The sequence below is a fragment of the Mytilus galloprovincialis genome, chromosome 4, assembly GCF_965363235.1.
Source record: "Mytilus galloprovincialis chromosome 4, xbMytGall1.hap1.1, whole genome shotgun sequence".
Classification (NCBI taxonomy): domain Eukaryota; kingdom Metazoa; phylum Mollusca; class Bivalvia; order Mytilida; family Mytilidae; genus Mytilus; species Mytilus galloprovincialis.
This window is the reverse complement of record NC_134841.1, coordinates 19,125,185-19,150,101: the sequence shown is the minus strand read 5'-3', so window position 1 is coordinate 19,150,101 and position 24,917 is coordinate 19,125,185. Positions and strand designations below refer to the sequence as shown.

The 24,917-nt window shown below is 33.0% G+C and overlaps 1 protein-coding gene across 6 annotated transcripts in view; it reads right to left on the bottom strand.

Annotated features, from left to right (window-relative positions):
* Window positions 1-17,461, bottom strand: part of LOC143071550 (secretory carrier-associated membrane protein 1-like) — a 29,051-nt gene extending 11,590 nt beyond the window's left edge. For 2 of the 6 annotated variants that reach the window (XM_076245920.1, XM_076245923.1), the window contains exons 1-7: window positions 17,262-17,461; window positions 14,624-14,731; window positions 13,624-13,650; window positions 4,687-4,824; window positions 3,813-3,879; window positions 2,165-2,293; window positions 1,480-1,639 (exon numbers count right to left, since the gene is read on the bottom strand). In XM_076245920.1, the coding sequence (XP_076102035.1) occupies window positions 1,480-1,639; window positions 2,165-2,293; window positions 3,813-3,879; window positions 4,687-4,824; window positions 13,624-13,650; window positions 14,624-14,731; window positions 17,262-17,321 (689 nt within the window). In that variant the 5' untranslated portion in view covers window positions 17,322-17,461. The remainder of the gene's footprint in view (window positions 1-1,479; window positions 1,640-2,164; window positions 2,294-3,812; window positions 3,880-4,686; window positions 4,825-13,623; window positions 13,651-14,623; window positions 14,732-17,261) is intronic. The other 4 variants (XM_076245919.1, XM_076245917.1, XM_076245922.1 and 1 more) reach the window with 4 other exon arrangements.
* Between the last annotated feature and the right edge of the window lie 7,456 nt (window positions 17,462-24,917).

Here is a 24,917-nt window from a genome sequence, read left to right as displayed (position 1 = left end):
TATATTAGTTTCAAGTACAAATGTAAAAAGATGTGAAAAATTACATAGGCTAATGTGAAATTTGAACCGCCCATGTGATCATGCGCTCCTCTTTAGTGCAGGAGGCAGTGGGACTGATCCAAAGTCTTAAAACTTCTCCACTAAGCATGTAGAATTAAGAAGTAAGAGCAATGACTTATTAGAATAATGTGTCTAGTTAAGGTGACATGTCTTACAGGAAGCTGTTATCTTGTGAAATAGCCGCATTTTCAGCTTAACTTGTTGGACATTTTAAAAAGCAGGGTTTACATTTAAAAAATGCATTAAAATGTTCTCATCTAAATATACATTTAATTGCAATTGGATGTTTTAAATTCACTTCTCATATTTATGTGAAGTTAAAATGTGACAAGAGGCTGTCACAACGACAGCAAACCGGATTTATTTACATTTATTTGTGTCCTGGCAATATCACAAGAACCATTACTGATGAATGGTGAAAGTGAAAATCATCAATATCAAATTTGACCTCCATTTTGTCATCAGTATCAACATTTTGAAATGATAATATTTGAAAAGCTACAACGTGAATGGAAACGCCATTTTACAATCTTTCAAGAACCATAACTCCTGAACAGTAAAAGTCAAAATCGTCATTATGGAACTTGACCTCTATTTTGTCATCAGTAATAACATATTAAAATTTGGGAAGCTTTGGTAGAACAGTTCATGCATAAATGCACGGACACGACTGGAAACTCCATTTTTCAATCTTTCAAGAACCATAACTCCTGAACAGTAAAAGTCAAAATCGTCATTATTGAACTTGACCTCCATTCTGTCATCAGTAACAACATATTAAAATTTGGGAAGCTTTGGTAGAACAGTTCATGAGTACATGCACGGACACGACTGAAAACTCCATTTTTCAATCTTTCAAGAACCATAACTCCTGAACGGTAAAAGTCAAAATCGCCATTATTTAACTTGACCTCCATATAGTTGTCAGTAATAACATATTAAAATTTTAAAAGCTTTGGTTGAACGGTTCATGAGTTAATGCACGGTCAACATTTGATTGCCGCCTTTCAAGAACCATAACTCCTGAACGGTAAAAGTTAAAATCGCCATTATTAACTTGACCTTCGTTTAGTTGTCAGTAATAACATATTAAAATTTTAAAAGCTTTGGTTGAACGGTTCATGAGTTAATGCACGGACAACATTTGATTGCCTCCCGCCCGCCGTACATCCCAAAATCAATAACCGACATTTTTGTCACAAAAATCCGGTTAAAAATTGGATTGTTTTTCATTAATATTTGAAAGGATTATTTTTAGTATTACTTTTGTTTCTCATGTGCTTTTTACCTCCTATTCTTTCTATTCTAATATAGATTTTGTTGATTTTCCTTGTGCATAACATATTTGATATTAACAAAATTAGTGGATAAGTATTTCAAGCAAATAATTGTAATGATTCTATCGTGTAACAATCTTACCTGAAAGCTTTGTAGACTGGTCTATACCAACAAAGGAAAGAACATGGTGTAAATAAGACAAACCAAACAATAGATAATCCAAATGTTACTCCACCATCACCATCAACAATGAAAAAAGCTAAACTCGCCAACACATTTAGAAGTAGTACTAATACATAAACTGAAACAGAAAGGAATCAAATTGATTGCTAAATTAGAAAACAGATATATTGGAAATCAATTTCAACAATTTTATATTTCCTTCCCAAATTCTTAATAGCATTCATTAAAATTTTTTAACACCTTTTAATAAAAAAAAATTGCACAGAAGAAAGACCAGCATAAAACTAGGATGAAAATAACTGAAAAAAGGACTATTTCAAAATGCCTAAAAGTTTACTTATAAAATAAAAATATAAACATGATAAAGTAAATCCTTGTTATTACAAAATAAAATAACAGGTGTCACCAAAAATACTGGAGAATTCAACTTTTTTTTCTTCTAAAGCTTAATAAATCATTCATTTAACAAAGAAGAACTGCTGTATGTTAAAGATGTTGTTTTAAGTGATTTCACAGAAATAATATAATCAGGTGCTTAAATTATCATTAAGAATTTATCCAGTTGAAAGCAATGTACAGTACTGTAAATACATACTCTTCTTATACAATATTTTTTTGTAATGCAATAACAATATAAACTTACACCACCATAAGTAGTATACAAATTTTACAGTCCTCTGGAATTCTAAAGGAATATCAACACTAAAATCTTGATAAAAACATGGACCAACAGGACAAAATCCAGGTAATGGTGGCCAGTTGTTCTGTCGGTCTGAAAAAAAAATACATAAACATTAAACATGAACTTGGTTTCTTGACTTACAATTGCTAATTATGAGATCACACTTTAAGTCCCAGTAATGAAAACGTTCAACATGATCATCTTTACAAACATAACCTTTCAGACTGGAACAGATCTGATCATTCCTTAAATATATAAATGTAAGTGCCTATAAAAATCACTGTAACTTATTTATAGCTACAATTTTGTAGCCTAAACCAGGGCTTCCAAAAATATTTGAGCCAGCCGAAAATTTTATATCTGATCCCGATTTTAATCCCTAAAGACTAAGTCACAAAAGGCAATCATGGAAATCACTTGCAATTGGCCATCCGACTGGCCAATTGACATTACCTCATTAGATTAAAAAAAAAAAGATATTAAACTTTACTTTGATATTAATTTGATGTTCTGATGTAAACTGTTCAATTGGCAGCACATCAGTGTGCTCATATCTGCTGAAGACTCTTTATTTGTGCAAAATGACGTTGTAAAAAACTTTTACTTTCATTTTTAAATCACATTTCCTTACACCTGATGTTGACTTGACAATGGTAAAACATGGACCAGAAACGGATATGTAAAATCCTTGTACGTTTTCAAAACAAGACTGAGTGAAGAAAAACTCTTTTCACGTTATTTCTTCAACAATATACTTGAAACATACATTTGATACAGGTATCAATGATAGTTTTAGCGTTTTTTAAGAAATGTAGGATGCATAATTAAATTTTCCACCTGCGCACAGGTGTGTTCTAGATCATAAAACGTAGTTCTGACGATTTTTTATTTAAAACCTTTTAAGTTTTTTCATCAAATCATGTTTATAAAGATATTTCTTATAATTTTAATCTTTTGTACTAAATTAATTAGATACAAACCCCTGAAATGTAAAAAATAACTTTGAATAGGTCGATCAATTTGTACGATGTTCGGTAATGAAAATAGTTTACCTGTCACCTAAACAGGTAGATTTCAGCTGTCCAACAACTAATTAGCCTTGATTAAAATTAGAAAGTATTGAAGTAGGGATTGTTTTGATAGTAATAAATCATCATGTCACTTTTATGACCGGAAATGTGTGGCTGTTAAAGGCAAAAGGTTGGGTCAAGAAATTCATGAATTATGTTAAAATGACCGACTTTTAAGAAAGCCTGCAGTGTTTTCCCTAGAAATGTTTTGAAGGATGGTGGGATTGGCTGAATGGATGGTGGGCTTGAATTTTGAAGGATGGGGACTTGTATAGAGTAATAAAGAATTTCAAGATTTGAAGGATGGGGGCCTAAATTAATGCATGGGGGTACCACCATGCATAAACCCTCTAGGGAAAACACTGCTGCCTTGAAAACTAAAAAGTATATGACTGTTTTATGCTTTGCCCAGCTGGACTTTTACCGGACATAATACAAATGTCCGGAATATATGAACTTTTTGGAAGCCTTGGCCTAAACCATGTACAAAATTTCAATAAAATTGTATATTCTCTGAGAGTTCCTATAAAAAGACATACCATTATACTGCATATTCCTCATTTCTCTTTCTTTTCTTGACAGTTCTTCTGCTTTTCTCTCTAATTCCTTTAACAAAAGTATCAATATAAATCAAAATTACCATGACACTCTGTGCATCTTTGATTATCTTAATAAATTTGTACAATAGGTCATATGACTCAAAACCCCACAGAAAATGTCAGCAATACATGAAAGTCACATGTACAAAAACCAGAACAGGTAGGTGTCCATATGACACCATGCACACAGTCTTCACGCTGAACTGCTAATTCTACAGGCCCGCAGCTCAATTTTTGAAAATTTTTAGTTAGATTCTGTTGGCCTGTAGGTCTGATTTTTACAGGCCCGAGAGCAATTTTACCAGCCTGGGCTGCCTGGGCTGCCACTCGGCGTGAAGACTGTGCACAGTAAAACTTGTAATGTTCATGATGTTGAAAGATGCCAAAAGAATAATAAAAAAAAATCGTAGCAACAATTATCCTTACACATTGAAAATCTGCAGTGAAATTAAGCTTGGTGCTTTCTTTTACCAATGTACATGTTCTATTTTCAGCTGCAATGACAGACAGTATTAGTACTGGGAGAGGAGCATGCAAAATCCTCTTCTCCCCTAACTTCTTAGGATCATTGCAGCAAAACTTTCTTTCAATAAGTGCAACAAATTCAAAGTTTTCACCCAAACTAAACAGGTGTTGAAAAGTTTTTTTCAGTCTTTAATACAATTTGAAATTTACCTAGAACTAATCAAACAATTATTGAGGACATTTGCAATGCTATGGTGAACGAGCTGGCTTAAGTTATATGAATATTGTGAATATAATGTACTCAATGTTAATCTTCTCCATTATATCAATCAACATATATTTTACTAACCTCTTGTCTTTTCTGTAGATCTGATGTATCAATTTTCTGTGCCCCTGAGGCAGCATATGGTGGAGGTTCTTCTGATGGCTGCATTATAGCGGGCTGAGTAGCTGGTTGTGGGGGAGGTACTGAGCCACGCCCGGCTCCCTGGAAAATTAGGAAATAATTGATGTAGACATTTTAAGGCATGTACATGTATATGAAAGAAGCAGGTAAAGAGGTCAAACCATTAATTATGAATGTAATGTATAACTCCTAAATGATAAAAGTAACAGTTGTCATGTTTAATTTTAGGAACCATTTGAAAAGTTGTGAGCATCAGTGACTTATAATTACTTGTAAAACTACTGAAACAAACAAATATCACATATCAAAGAAAAAAATTAAACATGTGTTTATACAATGTAATGAATCTCTTCTAGGATGCCTCCTATAAATGTTGAATGCACTTAAAACTTATAAATTTAAATTATTCATAACAAACTAAACATTAAAGGGAAACTTCGCAAAAAAATCAAAAAATGATATTATGTCCATTCTGTATAAAAATGCTCAAATTTATAGATATTAAAGTTTTATTCCGCTAAATAAGAGATCACCATCGATTTTAAATTTTGAGTATCAGTTCTCTACTCTCCGCCATCTTGTCACCTTCTCCGATGAAAAATCCCGATATGTCAATAAACCACAAAGGAACAAAACTACAGTAAACGATGTAGTCGTAATTGCGTGTCGATATCTTGTCAATCGTACGGTTGTTTTATCTGACTGACTAACTTGATACGGAAAATGGTCTTATATTTTTAAATAACCATATAGTCTGTTATTTTTAAACTGATAATATTGTAATTAGTTAAAAAGTCAAAGTTCAAATCATAAAATGATAAATAAGTGTTCCGTGGAAATTGTTTTCGAAAATCTAATTCGTTCATAATTCTTTCAAGTAATAAACTTTATTTAAATAAATTCGGATCTTCCCTTATCTGATCACCAGCATGGCTAAAGGTATTACTCCCAAAGGTATTGGAAGGGGTGTAAGGTGACACGTCCAGGTATTCAATCGATTTCCTGTCCGGCGGGCTTGCAAGTTCATGCATCGTTTCACTTCTGTAGGTATTGATCAGTGTACACGACCGTTACTTATAACTTTCCATTTTGAACTATCAGGTGCATGTATAATATACATTTTTGTCTTGCGTGTCCGAAAGTGATATAATATACTAGTCATTACTGAACTCATACGCTTGTTTATAAATAACATTTCTGGTGTAAAGAATATTATTTATAAAAAAAAAATAATACAAAAAAAAATAATTGAAGAAATACAAATCTATTTACATATTTTTCCAAGGGTTAATTTGGGAAAATGTAATATATACTCGTTGTCAATAGTTTAGGACAGATTGGAACATACCAGAATTATTGATCTAAAAAAATGTGCGCACTTGTCGACGATTCGTGTATACATACGCCTGGTAGAAAGTTACGGAACTATAGTCAGTAGCGCAATTTAAAATATGTATACATGTATACATTGAACATAAGAAAGAAACATACATTTTGTGTAAATTGTGGTAAAAGTTTTGTAAATAGACTAGTCCATGTATGCCAACAGTATGTAATCAACGAATTCGATAGACTATTGTATACCAAAAGAAGAAGAAGAAAAAAAAGAAACAATTTGATTTAAATACAGGTCAATTTATAACTTGCTTTGGTTCATCGAAGTTAAGAACATAGTAAACTCACAGATTTATATATCAATTAAATTGTTCTCGAATAAAGGACGAAATTCGTCATCATCACAATTGTTCCAACATTCATGCAAAATATAGTCAACTGGACGTACACTAATAATCCCCAAGGAATGTGAATATTTTCTAGGAAAACTATTGAGTATCAATTTCGGGATTTATTTTCTTTCTTGATATTCAATGACAGCAATTTAAAGAATAAACTGCTTGTCGGATATTTGTCCGCTTTAGGGGTATTCTTGCAAGTTGAACAGACTTATAATAACATTCAAAAATAGGGAAAGATAACATTAAATTCGTTGTCTTTTAATTTTAAACATCGTTGATCAAATAGTTATTTAAGAATATATATACGTTGGGAGGCGACGATTATTATAGTTGTCTCAGATTTTAATAAGGACGTTCCCCATTATGAATAAATTTGGTTGACGTTTATCACACTTGAAAAGAATATCTATTCGTAATTTTTCGATTCCATTACAAAAATATTTTTTTCTTTATTTGCACATATTATATTCCGCTTCGGTAGAGTTATCTTCAGATAGTTTCATATATTAATTAATACATGGCTTTCAAAAGTCTAAATGTAAGTGTTCTCGTACATTTTTTCGCCTAATAAAGACAAATAATCAAAGCGCTGTAAGCGCTGAAGGCAGTTAACCAAAAACCAAGGCAACCGTAATTATGAAAACTGTGGCAATGTTGCCTCAACATTAAACATTCATATATAGTACATTCATGTTTATCTAATGATTTATTTATTAAGGCAAATAATTTATATGTTATCAAGGTTTCAAAAGCAATGCATATATCAATTTATATTTTTTATGGTGAGTCTGCAGTGGTACAAGTTCCCAATGATTGCAGTTGTTCTACTTGGTAGTTAACCTTGGTTTTATTTGACTGCTAGAAGTTCAATTTGACGTAGTATGAACATGTAATAGTATGAATGGACTGGTTTCCCTGGAAAGAAAACTGAGTTTGTGTTCTATAGTACAAAAGTTATGAGACACGAATCAGACAAATGTTCACTACAACAGGGATCAAAGATGAGGTCTGACTGACTTGCCCATAGTAAATGTAAATGATTTGTTATTTTGTCCCATACATATAAATATATATAATTTAGGGGTGGGGATCTCAACGGTTTTCAAGTTCTCAAACAGGTAGGGGTAGGCAGAGGATTTAGGGGGCAGGGGGCCCGCCCCCCCCCCCTTTTTGGGAAAAAATTTGGTTGCTTATGTAGGGAATCACTGGAGCGGGCCCCTCTTAGGTCAGTCAGTGGGCCCCACTTATGAAAATTTCTGGATCCGCCATTGGGGGTAGGGTGACCCTAGGGACTTCCCCTATATTTCATTTATTTGTTATATTGTCCCATACATGAATATATATGGTTTAGGGGAGGGGATCTCATTGGTTTCCAAGTTCTCAAACAGGAAGGGTAGGGTGACCCAAGGGACTCCCCCTATATTTCATTTAATTAGTTATATTGATCCATACATGAATATATATTGTTTTGGTGTGGGGATCTCGACCGTTTCCAAGTTCTCAAACAGGAGGGTTGGGATGACCACAGGGACTTCCCTTATATTTCATTTGATTTGTTATAGTGTCCCATACATGAGTATATATGGTTTAGGGAGCTAAAATTTAATTTTTATGGGGGGGGGGGGGCTAGGATGAAATTTGAAAAAATAGGCAGGACAGGAGTTTTGAGTAAAAAAAAGGCAGGATGAGACACTTGCAAAAAAAAAGTCAGGACGACAATTTAGGTAAAAAAAAGTCAGGATAAACTAAAAAAAAAGAAGGCAGGACCGAACAGAGTGAAAAATAAAAAGGCAGGACAGAGATTACAGCTAAAAAAAAATGCAGGACAAATTTTTATTTCCTAGCCCCCCCCCCCCCCCCCCCCCATAAAAATCAAATGGTAGCTCCCTTAGGGGTAAGGAAATTGACCATTTCCAAGTTCTCAAACAGGAGGGTGAACAGTGACCTCAGGGACTCCCCCTATCTTTCATCTGATTTGTTATATTGTCCCATACATGAATATATATGGTTTAGGGATGGGGATCTCGACCATTTTTAAATTCTAAAACAGGAGGGGTGGGGTGACCCCTCGCGACTTTTCCTATATTTTATTTGATTTTTCATATTGTCACAAACATGAATATATATGGTTAAGGGGTGTGGATCTCGACCGTTTCCAAGTTCTCAAACAGGAAGGGGTGGGGTAACTCCAGGGACTCCCCCTATATTTCATTTTTTATTTATTATATTGTCCTACACTTGAATATATGCAGGGGCGGATTCAGACGGGGGAGGGTTGCGGGCTTGCACCCCCCTTAAATTTGCAAAGCATGGGTTGTTCTCAGCTTAATAAAGAAAATTCCGATAATTTTACCTCAAATTTTTTTTTAGCCTCGCTCTGCTTGGCGAAAATTTAAGTTTGCGCCCCTCCTAACCTAAAATCCTGGATCTGCCCCTCTCATATGGTTTAGGGGTGGGGAGCTCGACCGTTTCCAAGTTATCAAACAGGAGGGGGTAGAGTGGCCCAAAGAATGCCACCTATATATCATATGATTTACTTACATTATAAAGGTATATGTAATATAGTTGCATTATTTGTGAAAATAAAGAATGAAACTTTCAGCTACATTAATTGACCCTTCAAAATTGAGAATAAAACAAATAACCCCTCGAAATTGCAGTAATATGTTTACACTTTAAAAGCATCTCACATGCATTATCATCATTTATCATTTATAAAGAAAATTTAGACTGTGACCATGAACATATATATTGTTAGATATACTGTTCCCAGCTGTCACGTTGTATTGGATTTTTTAATTAAAATTTATCAAAAAGTAATTTTTAGTTTCTGAATAAAATATTTTTCTGCTTTTTCTTTCTTTTACATATATCTTTTGGTTTACAATACTAGTGTTTATATTCATTTACCATGCATAGATGTATTTTTTCACCTGCTTGGATTTATTTTGTAAATGATCGTCAAACCCGGAATTACCCTTGTCCGCTTCCGGAATCGGATCCGATTTTGTAAAATTTTGTCTTCACGGCCGCCATTGTTATGTGTTTACAGTGTTGTTTTTGTCAATCAGATACGATTTTACTCGAATTTATACAATATTTGTCGGCGATTTTCTGTATAAAGCTAGCGGTTGAACAAAATGAACATCGCCGTCATGAATAATAATGATAAAAATATTTTTTTAGCTCGTTTAATTGGAGACTTTGGTGAACATGGTGAAAAGGTTTGCAAAGTAATTTCTTATTTTCTTTCAAATGTATAAAGGCGACTACGTCGGGCGTAGCTAGAAACCAACTATCCTAGTCGAAATTCCGCTTGCAAAAGTGGAAGGTCTCGGACCAACGCTAATTTGCACACCTGCCTCCAAATTGAAAAGCTACGAAAATTTCTTTTTCTAATTTGAAATTGCCGCCAGCAGCATGAACAGTTGAATTATATAATAGACTACTGACGTAGTTGTACTACGTATTGATGACAAACAATATTCCTACGACTTTTGTCATTTGGGAAATCTAAATTGCTTGTCTTCAGAGATTTTCGGCGATTAAATATTTCATACAATTGTTCTTTGACATCTTAGCTAAAAGCACAAGTCATAATGAACTACACAAGGATTAAGCACTACTTCCTATGTGTAACTTTAAAACTTTTGGATAAATCGACGATCATTTAAGGTTTTTCTGGTCATTTTTTTTGTAATCCAGAATAAAAAGTATTAAAAAAGTGTTCAATTAGTTATATATAACATAGTAACAAGCTAGATAATAACAATGGCAAGTATTTCAGGATTTATGGTATCAGGTCCGTTCGCGCCCAACACACTTTCGCATCCTACACGTTCGCACCTCGCACGCTCGCACCCAAGGTCCGTTCGCACTCTACACATTCGCGCCCAATTTTAATTCACTTTCCAGTTGAATAATTGGAAAATTATGATTGTTGTTTAAAGTTGCTTTGGTGTAAATACTGAATGTATTTATAGCTTAATATGAGTAAAACTTTGAAGATTTTAAATGAAAAACCCAAAAGATAATTGTTTTTAACAGCTTGGTCCCTTTGACCTGAAACAATAACACAATTAAATATAGCAATACACGATTATAACCAAAACATGATAACATTTATTCAACACAGAAGAAAAAAACATAGTCAGAATCTCCTTTCATTTTAAAACAAGTCAATGAAACAAAATTTATAGCAATACACTAACCAAAACATGATTAAGAGTTATTCAGCACAAAATAAAACGTTGACAGAATCCCACTTTATTTAGAAAGGATTATTAATTTTTTTAACAATACACTATCCAAAACATGATTAAGATTTGTTCAACACAAACAAAATGCTGTCTCACTTTATTTTGAGACGATGACAACAATTATACTTATTAGAACACACTTGCCAAAAATTTGATTACAAAGTTATCAAACACAAAACCAATTAAAATTGGGCGCGAACATGTAGGATGCGAACAGACTTTGGGTGCGAACATGTAGGGTGCGAAAGTGAAAGGGGGCGAACATGAGTGGGTGCGAACGTGAATGGGCGCGAACGGACCCGGATTCAGGATTTATTGGGTAGAACACAAATCTAGGGTGCTCGCATAATGCAGCTTAACTGCATAAAAATGATTTAGTAAAGCTATTTCTAATTTCTAAGTCTCCCTTTTTTATGAGACATAAATCAAGGACAAGACTTGTATATCATTTCATTCTGACATATGAATTAAGTTTCCCGTCTTTAACCGAAAATTGTGTATTTCTTAGTAAATTAACTTATTTGAATTCAAATAAATAATAGCACCAAATATAATTAAATAATTCCACGGCGACCAATTTTTATTTGTCACCAACTTGAATATGTATTTTTAATGTGTGTATTAAATGCTACCACTGATCCGAATAGACAGTCACACCTGGCAAGGTGTGCCCTAGAGGCGTGGTTAAATACCGAAGTGCAAATAACAATTTACCTTTCAACAAGCCATCTACGAGTATTGCCACAGAACCGTGAATACACACATCGTATAAACCTAGCCATAGCAGAGATAGTAAAAGGTCAATAATAGTACACCAACATATTGTCTTTACAGATTATTGTACTTTAATTTGTTCACCTTATCAGTCCGAAAATGCATTTATTAAAAATAAATTTATAACTTTTTGTGTTGTCTACAAAAATAATTCGAATATATACGTTTAACATAGATAATTTATCTCACGAATGAGTACAATTGAACGTCTGTGCGTTTTATCTTCTTATTATCGGATGGTTATTAGATAAAGCATAAGTCATCGGCGCGCTTACGATTACGTTAAAATATGATTAAAAACCAAGACTTTTAATGATTGTATTTTAAATCCCGGCATGCAAAAATCAGGAGAAAACGTCACGACCTACAGGAAGTAGTTGATATTTTTTCATTAATTATTGAATTTCTCCTTTATTACTGCACATATAGCGATAAAACTTTGTGAATATATATATTATGTCATAATGAACATATTTAAACCATAAGTAAAAAATCGTGAATTTTCCCTTTAATTAATACAATGTATATTGTATTGTAAACACATTCCCATACAGATTCACCTTTCTATTGTAAATTACCAAATGCGCAAAGAAATTGCATTGTACTTCTTTATAAAATTAGACTTAAATTTTGGTCACTAATGTGTGAAAATAACCTTAAACAGCAAAATTATCTTTCATAGAGCTATAATGTATTCCAGACAAAAAAGATGTTAGATAAATATGTTGATTTAAGAAAAAATTTATGGAAGCCATATATTGTTGGAAATTTACACATGGCCTGGGCCGTGATATTCGAATTTTATCCTGAGCGTTAGTGAGGGATAAAATTAACAAATATCACGGCCCAGGCCAGGTGTAAATTTCCAACAATATATGGCTTCCATGAATTATTTCGATTCTAATAGTACAAATACGGTCATTAAAAAACTGAAGCGAGGGTGGGTATGCTGTGTGTGTGGCTGTTCTTTATTACTCCCTGCTAGATAAAGCAAAAATATCTTTATAAATATATAGCTTGCGTAAGTTAGTTCGAGAATAACTGCTAGAAAAAAAACTGTTTAATTCTTTAAATTCTCAAACCCAACATGTGCCATTTTTAATTTACATGTTTTTCTCGTAAGCTTCCGTTAAATCCAAAGTTGACATTTTGTAACTAAGGAGCCGCCATGTTGACTTGCTGAAACGAGTAAATATGCGAATAATGCAATAGAATAGAAAATGAAACAAAACCTATCTCAAAAATCAGTTTTAATACAATATCATACTAATTCCGTTGGTTCATGCAACAGAAAACTTTCAACTTTAGCGGTTTCATTTGAATGACGTCATGTTTTGAAATGACTTAAATGCGCCAAAAAGATTAATAGACTTTCGCGGAATTTTATTTAATTTTTATTTTGTTGATTTCTCCGAGCTCTTGTGCATTACTTCTTTTTATTATGCATACAATAAGAAAAAAAGTTATTTTGTCTTTTTTAATTGCCCTTTTTAAAACAATAAAATCAGCAGAGGGTCTGCAAATAGGTTCCAGTACATGAAGATTTACGTGGGAAGTATATTGTAACAGCCATTATTATGTATATCTCTGAGTCTGCGCTAAGTATATTTTATCGAGAATTTTATCACAGTGTTGTTTACAAAGCTAAAGAAGCACGTCATATTAGAATCTGTAATCAACAATTATCCAAGTATGTAAAAATTTATTTTTAAACTTCACAAACTCATACAGATTTCATCTTTTCTACTTTCCTTTACAATAAACCTAAACCCCTACGTTTTGTTGATAAATTGAGAAAGGAAATGGGAATTGGGGAATGATGCATTCTAATACTCCTACGACATACATTTTTTTTCCTGGAAAAAGATTAGACAGTAAAATGATTTCTATCCAACTTCGTTTTTAAATTGCTTATGACCGTCTTTTGAAAGCGAGGTTTAAGCAGGGATCTTCAAGAGAGTGCATGTTTAACACATTTTTGTAACATGTGTTATTCAATTTAATTTTGTGTAACAAAAGCGTGTAAATAAAACTATATTTATAAGGGATTTTTATGTGCTTTATCTATATATAAGGTAAAATAACAGTCAGGGACTGTTGCATATATTTACATCTAACAGTGGCTGTTCAGTCATTGACTACAAATTATAAATAGAACATTATCAATTTATACAATTTTAATCCCTACAAAATATATACCTAGATTATGTTATCTTTGTCCAATGTACTATTTATGTAAATATGTTTGTTAGGTTTTATTTAAATGCAGATGGCTTATGCATGCATATGGCGACTTTGGTTTACCATTGCACAATGCACTATTTCTAACTCATAACTGAAATAACCCAAATCTAATTGATATACATGTATGGGAAAACAGTTAAACCCCCTTTATCAGGAATCTGGATATAAGCTTAAGTCATTCATTCAACCATTCTGACATTCAAACTACATAAAACGTACCATTATCATTAATGATTATAAAATAATATATACATGTATACATGTACATAGTACATTGTATATGAATACATTTATCACAAAAAGCAACTCTTACATTTGTCTTAAGAAGAATGACATGGCATGCATGAATGGCGTTTTAAAAAGATCTATGACTAATAGTAATAACTACTGACCAGTTGTTGCCAGGGGAGATAAATTTGTTCCTCTAACACAAACATGTCAGTTTATCCACAGGCCAAACACAGTCGAAATTTGTCTCCTACCATTACCTTGATCAACATTGAAATTCTTACATATTTAAATGTTTTATTTGCACTGATTCTGTTACTGTGTGAAATATTTTAAAATCATTTTTATTCAGTTTTAAATACTTGAGTGGGGGGGGAAGGAGGGGTCCTGATCCTAAAATCATGACCTTAAAAACACAAAATCCTGAGGTCCCGAATTTAAATAAATTTAAATCCCGACATCCTGAAATACGAAAAAAGAATTCCCAGATATTGAAAGGGTCAATCTCGAAATCCTGAGCTTAAATACACCTGATCCAGAAGTCCTGATAAAGGTCCAATCCCCCTCTTGAGTATATTAAAACTATGTTAATGTCATATATGTCAAATCCATCTAACTTTGACCTGATCTTAAACTTACTCCTGCTGCCGGACGGGTTTTATTACCATCCTCAAATGGATTGTACTCATCCATAGTACCCTGGTTTGTACCAACATTTCCACCAGTAGCTTGACGTACAGAAGGATCCTGTAATATAAAGCAAACTTTATTGATAAAAATACATTACAGAAAGAACCATGTACAATGTATTTGTGTACATTTACTGGCAAGTGGTCTGTATCATTTAAATTATTATGAGGCAAAAACTAAATTGCTTCGCTGAGTGCAGACTGATATGACCGCAGAGGTTGAATCCTGAACAGCTGCTGCTGGGGCAAATTTGGACACAATATTCAAGCTTGATACCGTCTGAATTTGGATTGTGATCAAATGTTTGACATACATGTTAGTATAGGTTTCTGACACAACTTAAATGTCAAGATCTTACAAATCTAGTATTTACGGTGCAATTTAAGATTCTTCTTGAAATTTTTCAAAAATTTGAAATTTTAAAAAGTAACCCATTTAAAAAAATGGGACCACCCAAACTTTTTGAATCCCCCCTGTGAGCATTACCCCCATACTCAATCCCAGTCTATCCTTTGAAGTATGGAACCTTGCAGTACAATTTAAGACAGATCCATACTCTTAAACACAAGTTATTGTCTGGAACTGGAAAAATTTGCATACTTATATTTTTCAATTAAATTACTAATCTATTTCCAGTGTTATTTAATATTTATTGTCAAGATCATTGATGTTTTGACTTACACATGTTTTACTTGTTGATCATTGGTTTCTTTATCGTAAATTAATCTGCTTTATAAGTTTTGAAAACAAATATATATTTTTGTATGAATTGAACTGAGTCGGGCATAGCTTTTCCACACACCTGCTTGAATTATTATTTTTATCAATTAAACAATATTAGTTTATACCAGGTTTAGACCCATCTGTAAATTTAAGTGGCCATTCAGCTATGCTACCCAATTGTACCTACTCTGCCATTCTTACTACACAGTACAATATAACATTATTTCTTCATGAAACTAGAAAGGCTAAGACATTCTGATAGCTATGCTACCAGAAACAATAGTAAGATATGCTTAATATTTTTACCTGAGAAGATATGAAAAAATATCCAAAATATAAACTGGCCATACCTTAACCTATAATTGTTTACTTTTATAATCTTTTATTTGGCTAAAGGGTTGTCTCATTGGCACTCATACCACATCTTTCTATACCTGGTTCCCTAGATTAAGCGACCAAGACGGGAACAGAAATGTTTAAAAACAATCAGATAAGATAATTTACTTGATAAAGTTATTCAGGGCTGACAGATATTTAACTTTTGCCAGACCCAGGCTGTCAAAACTCCTGCCAGTCACTTGATCTTGCACAAAAGCCCCATTTGCTGGACCTGCTTAAATTTTGCCCCCTTGGGCAGACAAATCCACCATTAGCTGCATCTCTAAATAAGGGGAAACATAGAGCAAACACTTCTAACCAAACACAAGAAAACGAGAAATAAATCAAATAAAAAAAACTTGTGAAATTAAAAGGCTGAAAATGTTCCATGAAAATAATCCTGTTAACCTTTTTTGGTGAGAGTACAAAATGTGCCTTTAAAGTGTAGCCAATCATGGTAAGAGTAACATCTGAGAAAAAAATACACTGCCCTTTTGAAAGAGGGGTGAAAGATACCAGAGGAACAGTCAAACTCATAAATCGTGTATTTATGAAAATAAAAAGACAAACAGACAAATAATAGTACATAGAAAACTAAAGACTGAGCAACACGAACCCCACTCAAAACTGGGGGTGATCTCAGGTGCTCCGGAAGGGTAAGCAGATGCTGCTCCACATGTGGCACCCTGGCATCATGTTGCTCATGTTATTATAAATCCGGTAAATAGTCTAATTTGGTAGGTTACATTAATGAAAAGGAAAGGGGATTGTAGTAACGATGTAAGAAACATATCCAATATCATCTGTTAAACGGATATTCCATTACCAACTCGTGATAGAGTTTGTAAAAGCTGCAGAAAACACTATCAGATTCACAGGCACTTGTTTCTATCCTTGGGATGACCCACTATCAACATATATTTACGTAAAAATAAGTTGATAGTGGATCTTCCCATGGATAGAAACAAGTGCCTGTGATCAGGTTGTTGTCTGGTGGATGTTGACAAGACTCAAGCTAGAGGCTGTAAGGTAATTGATTATCTATCTATCTTCCCTAATAACCACCAATTGGTGGATTATACGTCAATTGAGGTATAATCCACCAATTGGTGGTTATTCCTGACTAGGTTCCTGACCTGTTAGAGGACTGGAGTGGGCTTATTTTGAGTGGTCATACTAAAGCGCAATGAACAGTTAAGTACTTCTACTGTAGTTAAAATTTACAAGTAAGGTGTTCTTTATTTCTATTAGTCATGTTAGTGAAGTGATGACTGAGTCTGATGTCACTGTTCACTGTGTTTGATGGATCAGTTTATAAAAAGCCAGAAGTGCATGACTTTGAAATTTGGATATGACTGCGGCACAAGATATCTTAAATGATACATTAAGTGTTAACAGTTATAAAGTAACATAATGGTAAAAAGGGGATGTGTGTGCTTTCTGTTTTCCGGTGTGTTGGCATAGAATTCCTCTCAAAACGACTTACAGAAAAAGGATTTGCCTGTGCTTCTGGATCAGCGAATGGATTGCTGTCAAAATCTGACATTTTCGCAGTATCTGTTCTCTACTTTAATTGCCAAATGAGATTGCTATGCGGATGTCATCTGCGAAAATTTACTTTATTTACAGGTGGAAAATTATAATGGCCGATTGACAGCTTCCGTGAAACATGCGCAGTTGACACCATCACATGAAATATGACGTCATCCTGTAGATTTATATTACATCGTGCCATGTGATGTTGAGTAGCTTTAATAAATTATAGACAACAAAAGTCCCACTATAATATCTAAACAAATACTAAACAAATGATTCACCAGGGTCTGCATGATGATCTTTAATTTAGCAATTTTGAAGGGAGGGTATATATATTTTAAGTTGGGCATTAATTGATTTTTATACGCCCGTCAAAATTTTGACGGGACGTATTATGGTATACAAATGTCCGGTGTCCGTCCGTCTGTCCGTCCGTCTGTCCGTCTGTCCGGCGTAAACATGTCGCACCGTAACTTGAGAACGACTTATCCAAATTTCATGAAACTTAATATAGTTGTTTCTTATGATGGTCAAATGATCTGTATACTTTTTGGTGAAAATAAGATTTAAACTTTTTGAGTTATGGCACTTTGTAACTAAAACAGGGGTGTGTTTTTTTTCACATGTCGCAACGTATCTCAAAAACGATTCTTGATTATTGCTTTAAACTTTACACATATCTTAGTTATATTAATCTTAATATCTGTATACTTTTTGGTGATGATTAAAAATTTCATTTTTGAGTTTTTGAGTATTTTGTAAAAAAGGGGGGGGGGGTTACATGTCGTGCCGTATCTCAAAAACGATTTATGATTATTGCTTAAAACTTTACACACTTCTTTGTTATATTAATCTAAAGATCTGTATACTTTTTGGTGATGACTCAAAATTTTATTTTTGAGTTATTGAGTATTTAGTAAAAAAGGGGAGGTTTTTTTTTTTTTACATGTCGCGCCGTATCTCAAAAACAATTTATAATTATTGCTTGAAACTGTACACACTTCTTTGTTATACTAATTTAAAGATCTGTATACTTTTTGGTTTGATTCAAAATTTTATTTTAGTGATATTTGTAAAAAAAAAAACAGGGTTGGGGGGTTTCACATGTCCCGTCGTGTCTCAAAAACAATAAATGATTATTACTTAAAACTTCCTCAGAAACTATTTATGATTATTGCATAAAACTTCCACACAAGACGTCGGGCGTATCATGCGCTCATGGCGCAGCTGTTTATTTTTGTTATGGGAGGCTGTGGGATACAAGCTGGGATAGACTACATGAAATCATCATACTTTATTAAAATCATTCTAAAAAAAAAAGATTCTTTGAAGTTGAAATTGTCAAAAGGCTTGATATCTTGATTGCCCGTTGAACATATTTGTTACGATTTGGAAACTTGTTTTCAGTTCAGAAACAATTAAGCACCTCTACAGTATTCCCATGGGAACCAACTGTGCTCCTCTTCTTTCCTATTTGTTCCTTCTTTCATCTGAGGCTGCATTCATACAAGAAGAAAACAAGTTAGTAGTACCATTTAATGTCAATTTGGCTATACAGATGATGTTATATCATAAATAATCATTGAATTCAATGATTTGGTGACTATGTTAATTGAACACTGGACACACATCACATATAATCCTATAGAATTTAAGATATGAGCGTTTTTCAATAAAAACGTGATTTCTTGTCCCAGTCACTTAAAAAAAATGTGTTTGATCTTTACAAGTAATTTTTTGTGCAGTCAGTACATTGAATTAGATTTAACATTTTTAAGCAAAGAAACAGCCTATTTTTTTTTTAGAGGGATTGATATGATATTGATTCCTGAATGGTCCAAAACAACCAAAATGGCATGTTCCTAGACCGCCTGTTCAACATTCATTCTCTAAAATATCGTAAAAAATGTAGAAATAAATGTTATTTTTACTTAATATAAGTTCTTTATTAATTCAAAAGTATGCCTTTAGAGCCAACATATTTTAATAAACAGCTTTTAACATGGGATTTTTAATTTCAGAAGGTGTGTCCCTGACAAAAATGTCCACTATGAAACTAAGTCATTAAAATTTGCTTATAAACAGTTTAATAAAATCAATGTAATTTTGTTTGCAAGAGATATAAACATTAGGGTCTTACAAAAGAAGTGATGCTTTTGTAACGGCAGTTAAATTGTTGGTAAGAAAAATTGAGCACATCAAATGGACCACAGTGATACCGTATTTTTGTTAATGTCCACTACGAAACGGGTCAAATCTCCTTCAGTATCTAGTTTTAAATTTATGAAAAAAATATAAGTGTACAGCTTAATACATGCTTTGATGAATACAATCAGTCTTGTTACTATTGTAATTAAGGGATTGTGGGGAAAAAATAAAACATGTGAATATGTCCCCTACGAAACGGTCACCTACGAAACAAGTATGGGAGAAAAACGTTTCGCAGTGGACACTAACACTACGTCTTTTATTTTACTCTTTTTACAATTATATTCGTGCAAAACAAATAACAAGAGTTAGTTTCATGTAATTTTTAGTATGTTTTTATTAACATAGAATATAGGGTTGATGTCAACTACGAAACTTTTTGTCCACTACGAAACGGTTTTGTCAACAACGAAACGCATCAAAATGTCCACTACGTAGCATGAGTTGTACTTTCATATGTGAAGTACTGTCTAATCCTTATCGATAAAAAATGGTTCTCCAATTAAAAAAAATGAGATCTTTCTAGTATATAAAGTAAACAAACTGGAATGTCTATAGGAGACATTTAAAATTGCAATAACTGAAGATGTGTGTTTAGAAGCAGTTTCGTAGTGGACAAATGTCCCTTACGAATTCGAAACAGTACACAAATTATGAAAATTATATCATTTTAAATAGTATTTAAGATTGCATGCTCTTTTTGTTTACAAACAGGTCTATAATAGAGGTATTCAAAATAATTCTTGAAATAACATTTTAGACAAGTTGATTTTCCATTTATCTTGGTCTGAAAGTCACGCTTTTATTGAAAAACGCCCATATAGCGGGATACAACAGATACAATTGAGTCTGCCCCATACCTTGACTTACATTTAGAAATTGACATTGATTCTCGACTGAAAGTTAAACTTTACGAGAAATGAGATACCATGACTTTGCGTCAGTTCCCGGCAATTGTGAACTTTCAATTTTTTAAGGTAGGAACATTCTAGCAGCGCCAAAAAATACGGGGTATATATCTCCCATTTGATACTAATTCATATGCTTGTATTTCCTATCATGATTTCCCTGAAAGAGGGTTGCTGTATGCTCAATAGTTGCAAGTGGTAAAGCGGTTGAAACCACCCCTTCGTATTTTTTACGGACGCCATCACGAGTTGCGGTTGCAGATGATGATGGATATGTTCGAACTTCCAATTGTGCCGGGCAAACGACAATCCCACCCGCTTCTCCCATAAAATTACCTACCGAAATAGACTTATCACCAGGTTTGTACTTGCATGAGCAAAAGACGGCGGGTTGCCTTATGTTAAGCAGGACCTTCTTAATAGCAATTACTATTCGGAGCACCTGAGATTACCCTGGTTTTTAATGGGGTTCGTGTTGCTCAGTCTTTAGTTTTCTATATATTGTGTTTCCTGTATGTTGTATTTAACTGTTTGTCTTAATTTTCTTTTTTTGGCAAGGCATTGTCAGTTTATTGTCGACTCATGAGTTTGAATGTGCTTTTCGCATGCATCTTTCGCCTTTTTAAAACAAACAAGGTGTTGATAGAAGAGCTGAATCGTCTAAACTCTAAAGTATATTTGTTTATTTGATCAAAGCTTTGTCATCATTTAGGTTTTTTTTCTTCTCAATATATGAACATGCAATATATTTTTTTCAATCGAATTTAAAACATGTAGCAAATTCATCAACAAAACCAGAGACATATACATATATATTATATGCCTCTGACAAAACTAATACTAATTGTGTTTAATAATATATCATCAGAAACTGAATACGCTCCACAACATGAAACATAACCAAATAAACAAGCAATCATGTGTCAAATTTGCTGCTCATGATTGGTACTAACAGACGCAATACCGAGCAAACCCAAAACCGTATAGTAGGATATAAAAAAAATTTAAACAAGAAACTAACGACTTTGAGAAATTAAATGAAAAATAAATAAAAAAGGAAAGTATGGGTCATGAAAGCAAAAAGGGGGAGGTATCATTGGGGTGCTCCGTGGAATTTCCCAAATCTCGCCCTTTTGTTATTAATCAGTCCTACTGCCCCCTTTTCCCCTTTTTCCCCAGAGCGTAATTTCCTACCCATCATCAAATAGTCCCACTTTTATCCCCTGTATCCTACATTTTTTTGTTCAGTATTTTACTATCAAGAAAAAATAAGATAATTTATTTTTTTTTATCTTAAAATCCAAAATTACAGCACTGGGACCATTTTTCTATATTCTAATTTGTATAGAGCAAGTATTACGCTGTTCTTCATATATATTAGCACCCCTTTATTCTTTATTTTGTGGCCAAATTTTCTCTATATATATTATTATTTATCCCCCTTTATATTCCCTCTTCTTTAAATACCACCCACTATCATGTAGTTGTTAATGGTGATTGGAGCTCGTGATTGAGAATATAAAAAAGAAGATGTGGTATGATTGCCAATGAGACAACTATCCAGAAAAGACCAAAATGACACAGACATTAACAACTATAGGTCACCGTACGGCCTTCAACAATGAGCAAAGTCCATACCGCATAGTCAGCTATAAAAGGCCCCGATAAGACAGCATAAAACAATTCAAACGAGAAAACTAATATATAACGGCCTAATTTATGTAAAAAAATGAACGAAAAGCAAATATGTAACACATAAACAAAAGACAACCACTGAATTACAGGCTCCTGACTTGGGACAGGCACATACATAAATAATGTGGCGGGGTTAAACATGTTAGGACATGTTAGTGGGATCCCAACCCTCCCCTAACCTGGGACAGTGGTATAACAGTACAACATAAGAACGAACTATAAAAATCAGTTGAAATAGGCTTAACTCATCAGATGGACAAAAATACAAGTGGACGTGGCCCGGTACTTATACATCCCGACACAAAAAGACACAATGAACAGATCTTAGAGTACTCGCAGTTATCTGACAGCTAGTTCAAAGCCACTAACAACTAGTAAAAAAATCATGCATCTAAGACTAAACTATCAATCCGTACACATCCAACATCCAATGGATTTAGTGTAAAGACGTTATAAACAGCCAGAGAAAAACATGACCTTGTGCAATGCCAAGTTACAGGTATCGACAGATTGTAGATCCATGATGAATATGTATATGTATATAACATACTAGTAATATTAAGTTAGCTTTTTAATTTACTGATAATAAAATCAATATTTATACCAATAAAACAATATTCAATGATCTTATTACAGTGTTGAATAAGTAACCTTTTAGAATAAGTTTATCCAAAGGAGCGACAAGTTTACATGGATCATTTATAAATTTCCGGGCACGGTTAACAACATTTCCGTAAAAATGAGGATGTGCTATCCCATTTGAAATAAGTTTTCTACAGGTACAACCAAACTTCAAAACCAAATCATTATATCTATGGAAAAATTTAGTAAAGGTTTTAAGTAATTTATGGTAACGATATCCCTGGTTTAATAATTTACCAGTAATACATAGGTTGCGTTCGTTAAAATCAAAAACGTCATAACAGACACGTGCATAGCGAACAAGTTGTGAATTATAAACACTGTAAGATGGTGCTAAAGGAACGTCACCATCTAAAAATGGAAAATTAACAATAGGTAACGAAAAATCGTCTCTTTTGTCGTAAATTTTAGTGTGGAGTTTCCCGTTTAAAACCGAAATATCTAAATCCAGGAAAGGACAGTTATTACCGAATAAATTTGATTTATTTAAAGTAAGTTTCTTGGGGTAAATTTCAGCAGTATTAAGAAACATCTTGATTATTTAACGAAAAAATATCATCAAGATGACGGTAAGTGTTGTTGAATTTATCAATTAAATGCATTTTCGACGGGTCTTTACTGAGTTTAGTCATGAACTGTGATTCGTAACAGTACAAAAACAAGTCTGCTATTAAAGGGGCACAATTAGTGCCCATAGGGATACCTACAACCTGTCGATAAACTTTGTTGCCGAAACGTACATAAATATTATCAAGGAGAAAATTAACAGCTTCAATCATCTCATCACACCTCCAGTAAGTATATCTAGCATATTTACCTTTCTCATTAGAGAAAAAGGCTTTAAATGAGTTGCAGCAAATATATGTACATTCAGCTTTACCAAACGACCATTTAATTAAATAGGAAAACTTTTGTTTAATAAGATAGTGTGGAAGTGTAGTGTAAAGAGTAGAAAAATCAAAACTATTAACAGAATCAAAAGGACCATCAAAAGCACGTAATTTATCTAAAACATCCAAAGAATTTTTTACACTCCAAAAATGGTTTATACCACTATGTTCATATATCTTATTACAATAGTTTGATAAGCTCTTTAATAGTAGTTAATGAACTACTTAAGAGCACTGAAAGATTAGTTGTAGAACACTTACTAGAGGCCGAGATGTATATATATATCTATTAATTTTCAAAAAGTTTTATAAACTTGTATTTGTAATAAATTTATTTATTTATTTATTAAGTATATTCATTTGATCAAGTCATAGTGACAAGACTTCTTCTCTACAGCATTTAGCTTTTTTCAAAAATACAGCCAGATTTTTCAAAGTAATTAAATTTTCTGTTCTAAAAAGACTAGTTAAAGTGTCTCTGTTACAATTACTTTGACACCATAATGGTAAAAAATTTCTCCTTATATCAGCCAAAATTGGACAAACTAGTACAAAATGGAATTCATCTTCTATTTCATTTGTATTACAAATTTTACACAACCTATTTTCCCTTGGTTGGTTTTCATGTCTACCTTGTTCAATAGCTAGCTTATGGTTTGAACATAAAATTGAAAAAATTTCATATCTAAGATTATATGACAGTTTCTGTATATTTTCATTTATACAAATATAATCCTTAACTTTTGAATAAAAAGCACACTTTGATGAGTTGCCAATATAATCTGACCAAGATTGTAAGTTTATATCTGTAAGTCTCTGTTTAAATAAATGTAAAAACAATTTTGCATCTCCAACACTTTGACTTTCCCATACAACACCAAATCCATTTGAAAATAATAGTCTTTGCACTTTAGAACACCAATTTAAACGTCCATGTTCATTCATTTTAAACATCATACGATAGCATAGTTTTGGAAGTCTGTTATCATCCATGCATTGTAAGTGTAGAAAATACTTAATAGGTTTACACGCATAATTTATATATAGTTCATGACGGCCACATTCACCTCTTGCTATGTGATTATTAGTCTTTTGGCCCATTCCTAGTAGCCATTTACAAAATTTATTTTGAACAGTTTCAATGTCTTTCACTTTCCCTGTTCCCCATAATTCTGCACCATAATAAAGAATTGGAGCAACCATAGAGTCAAATAACTTAAATCCAAGATTTATATCTCTAGTTCCAAGTTTACACATACAATG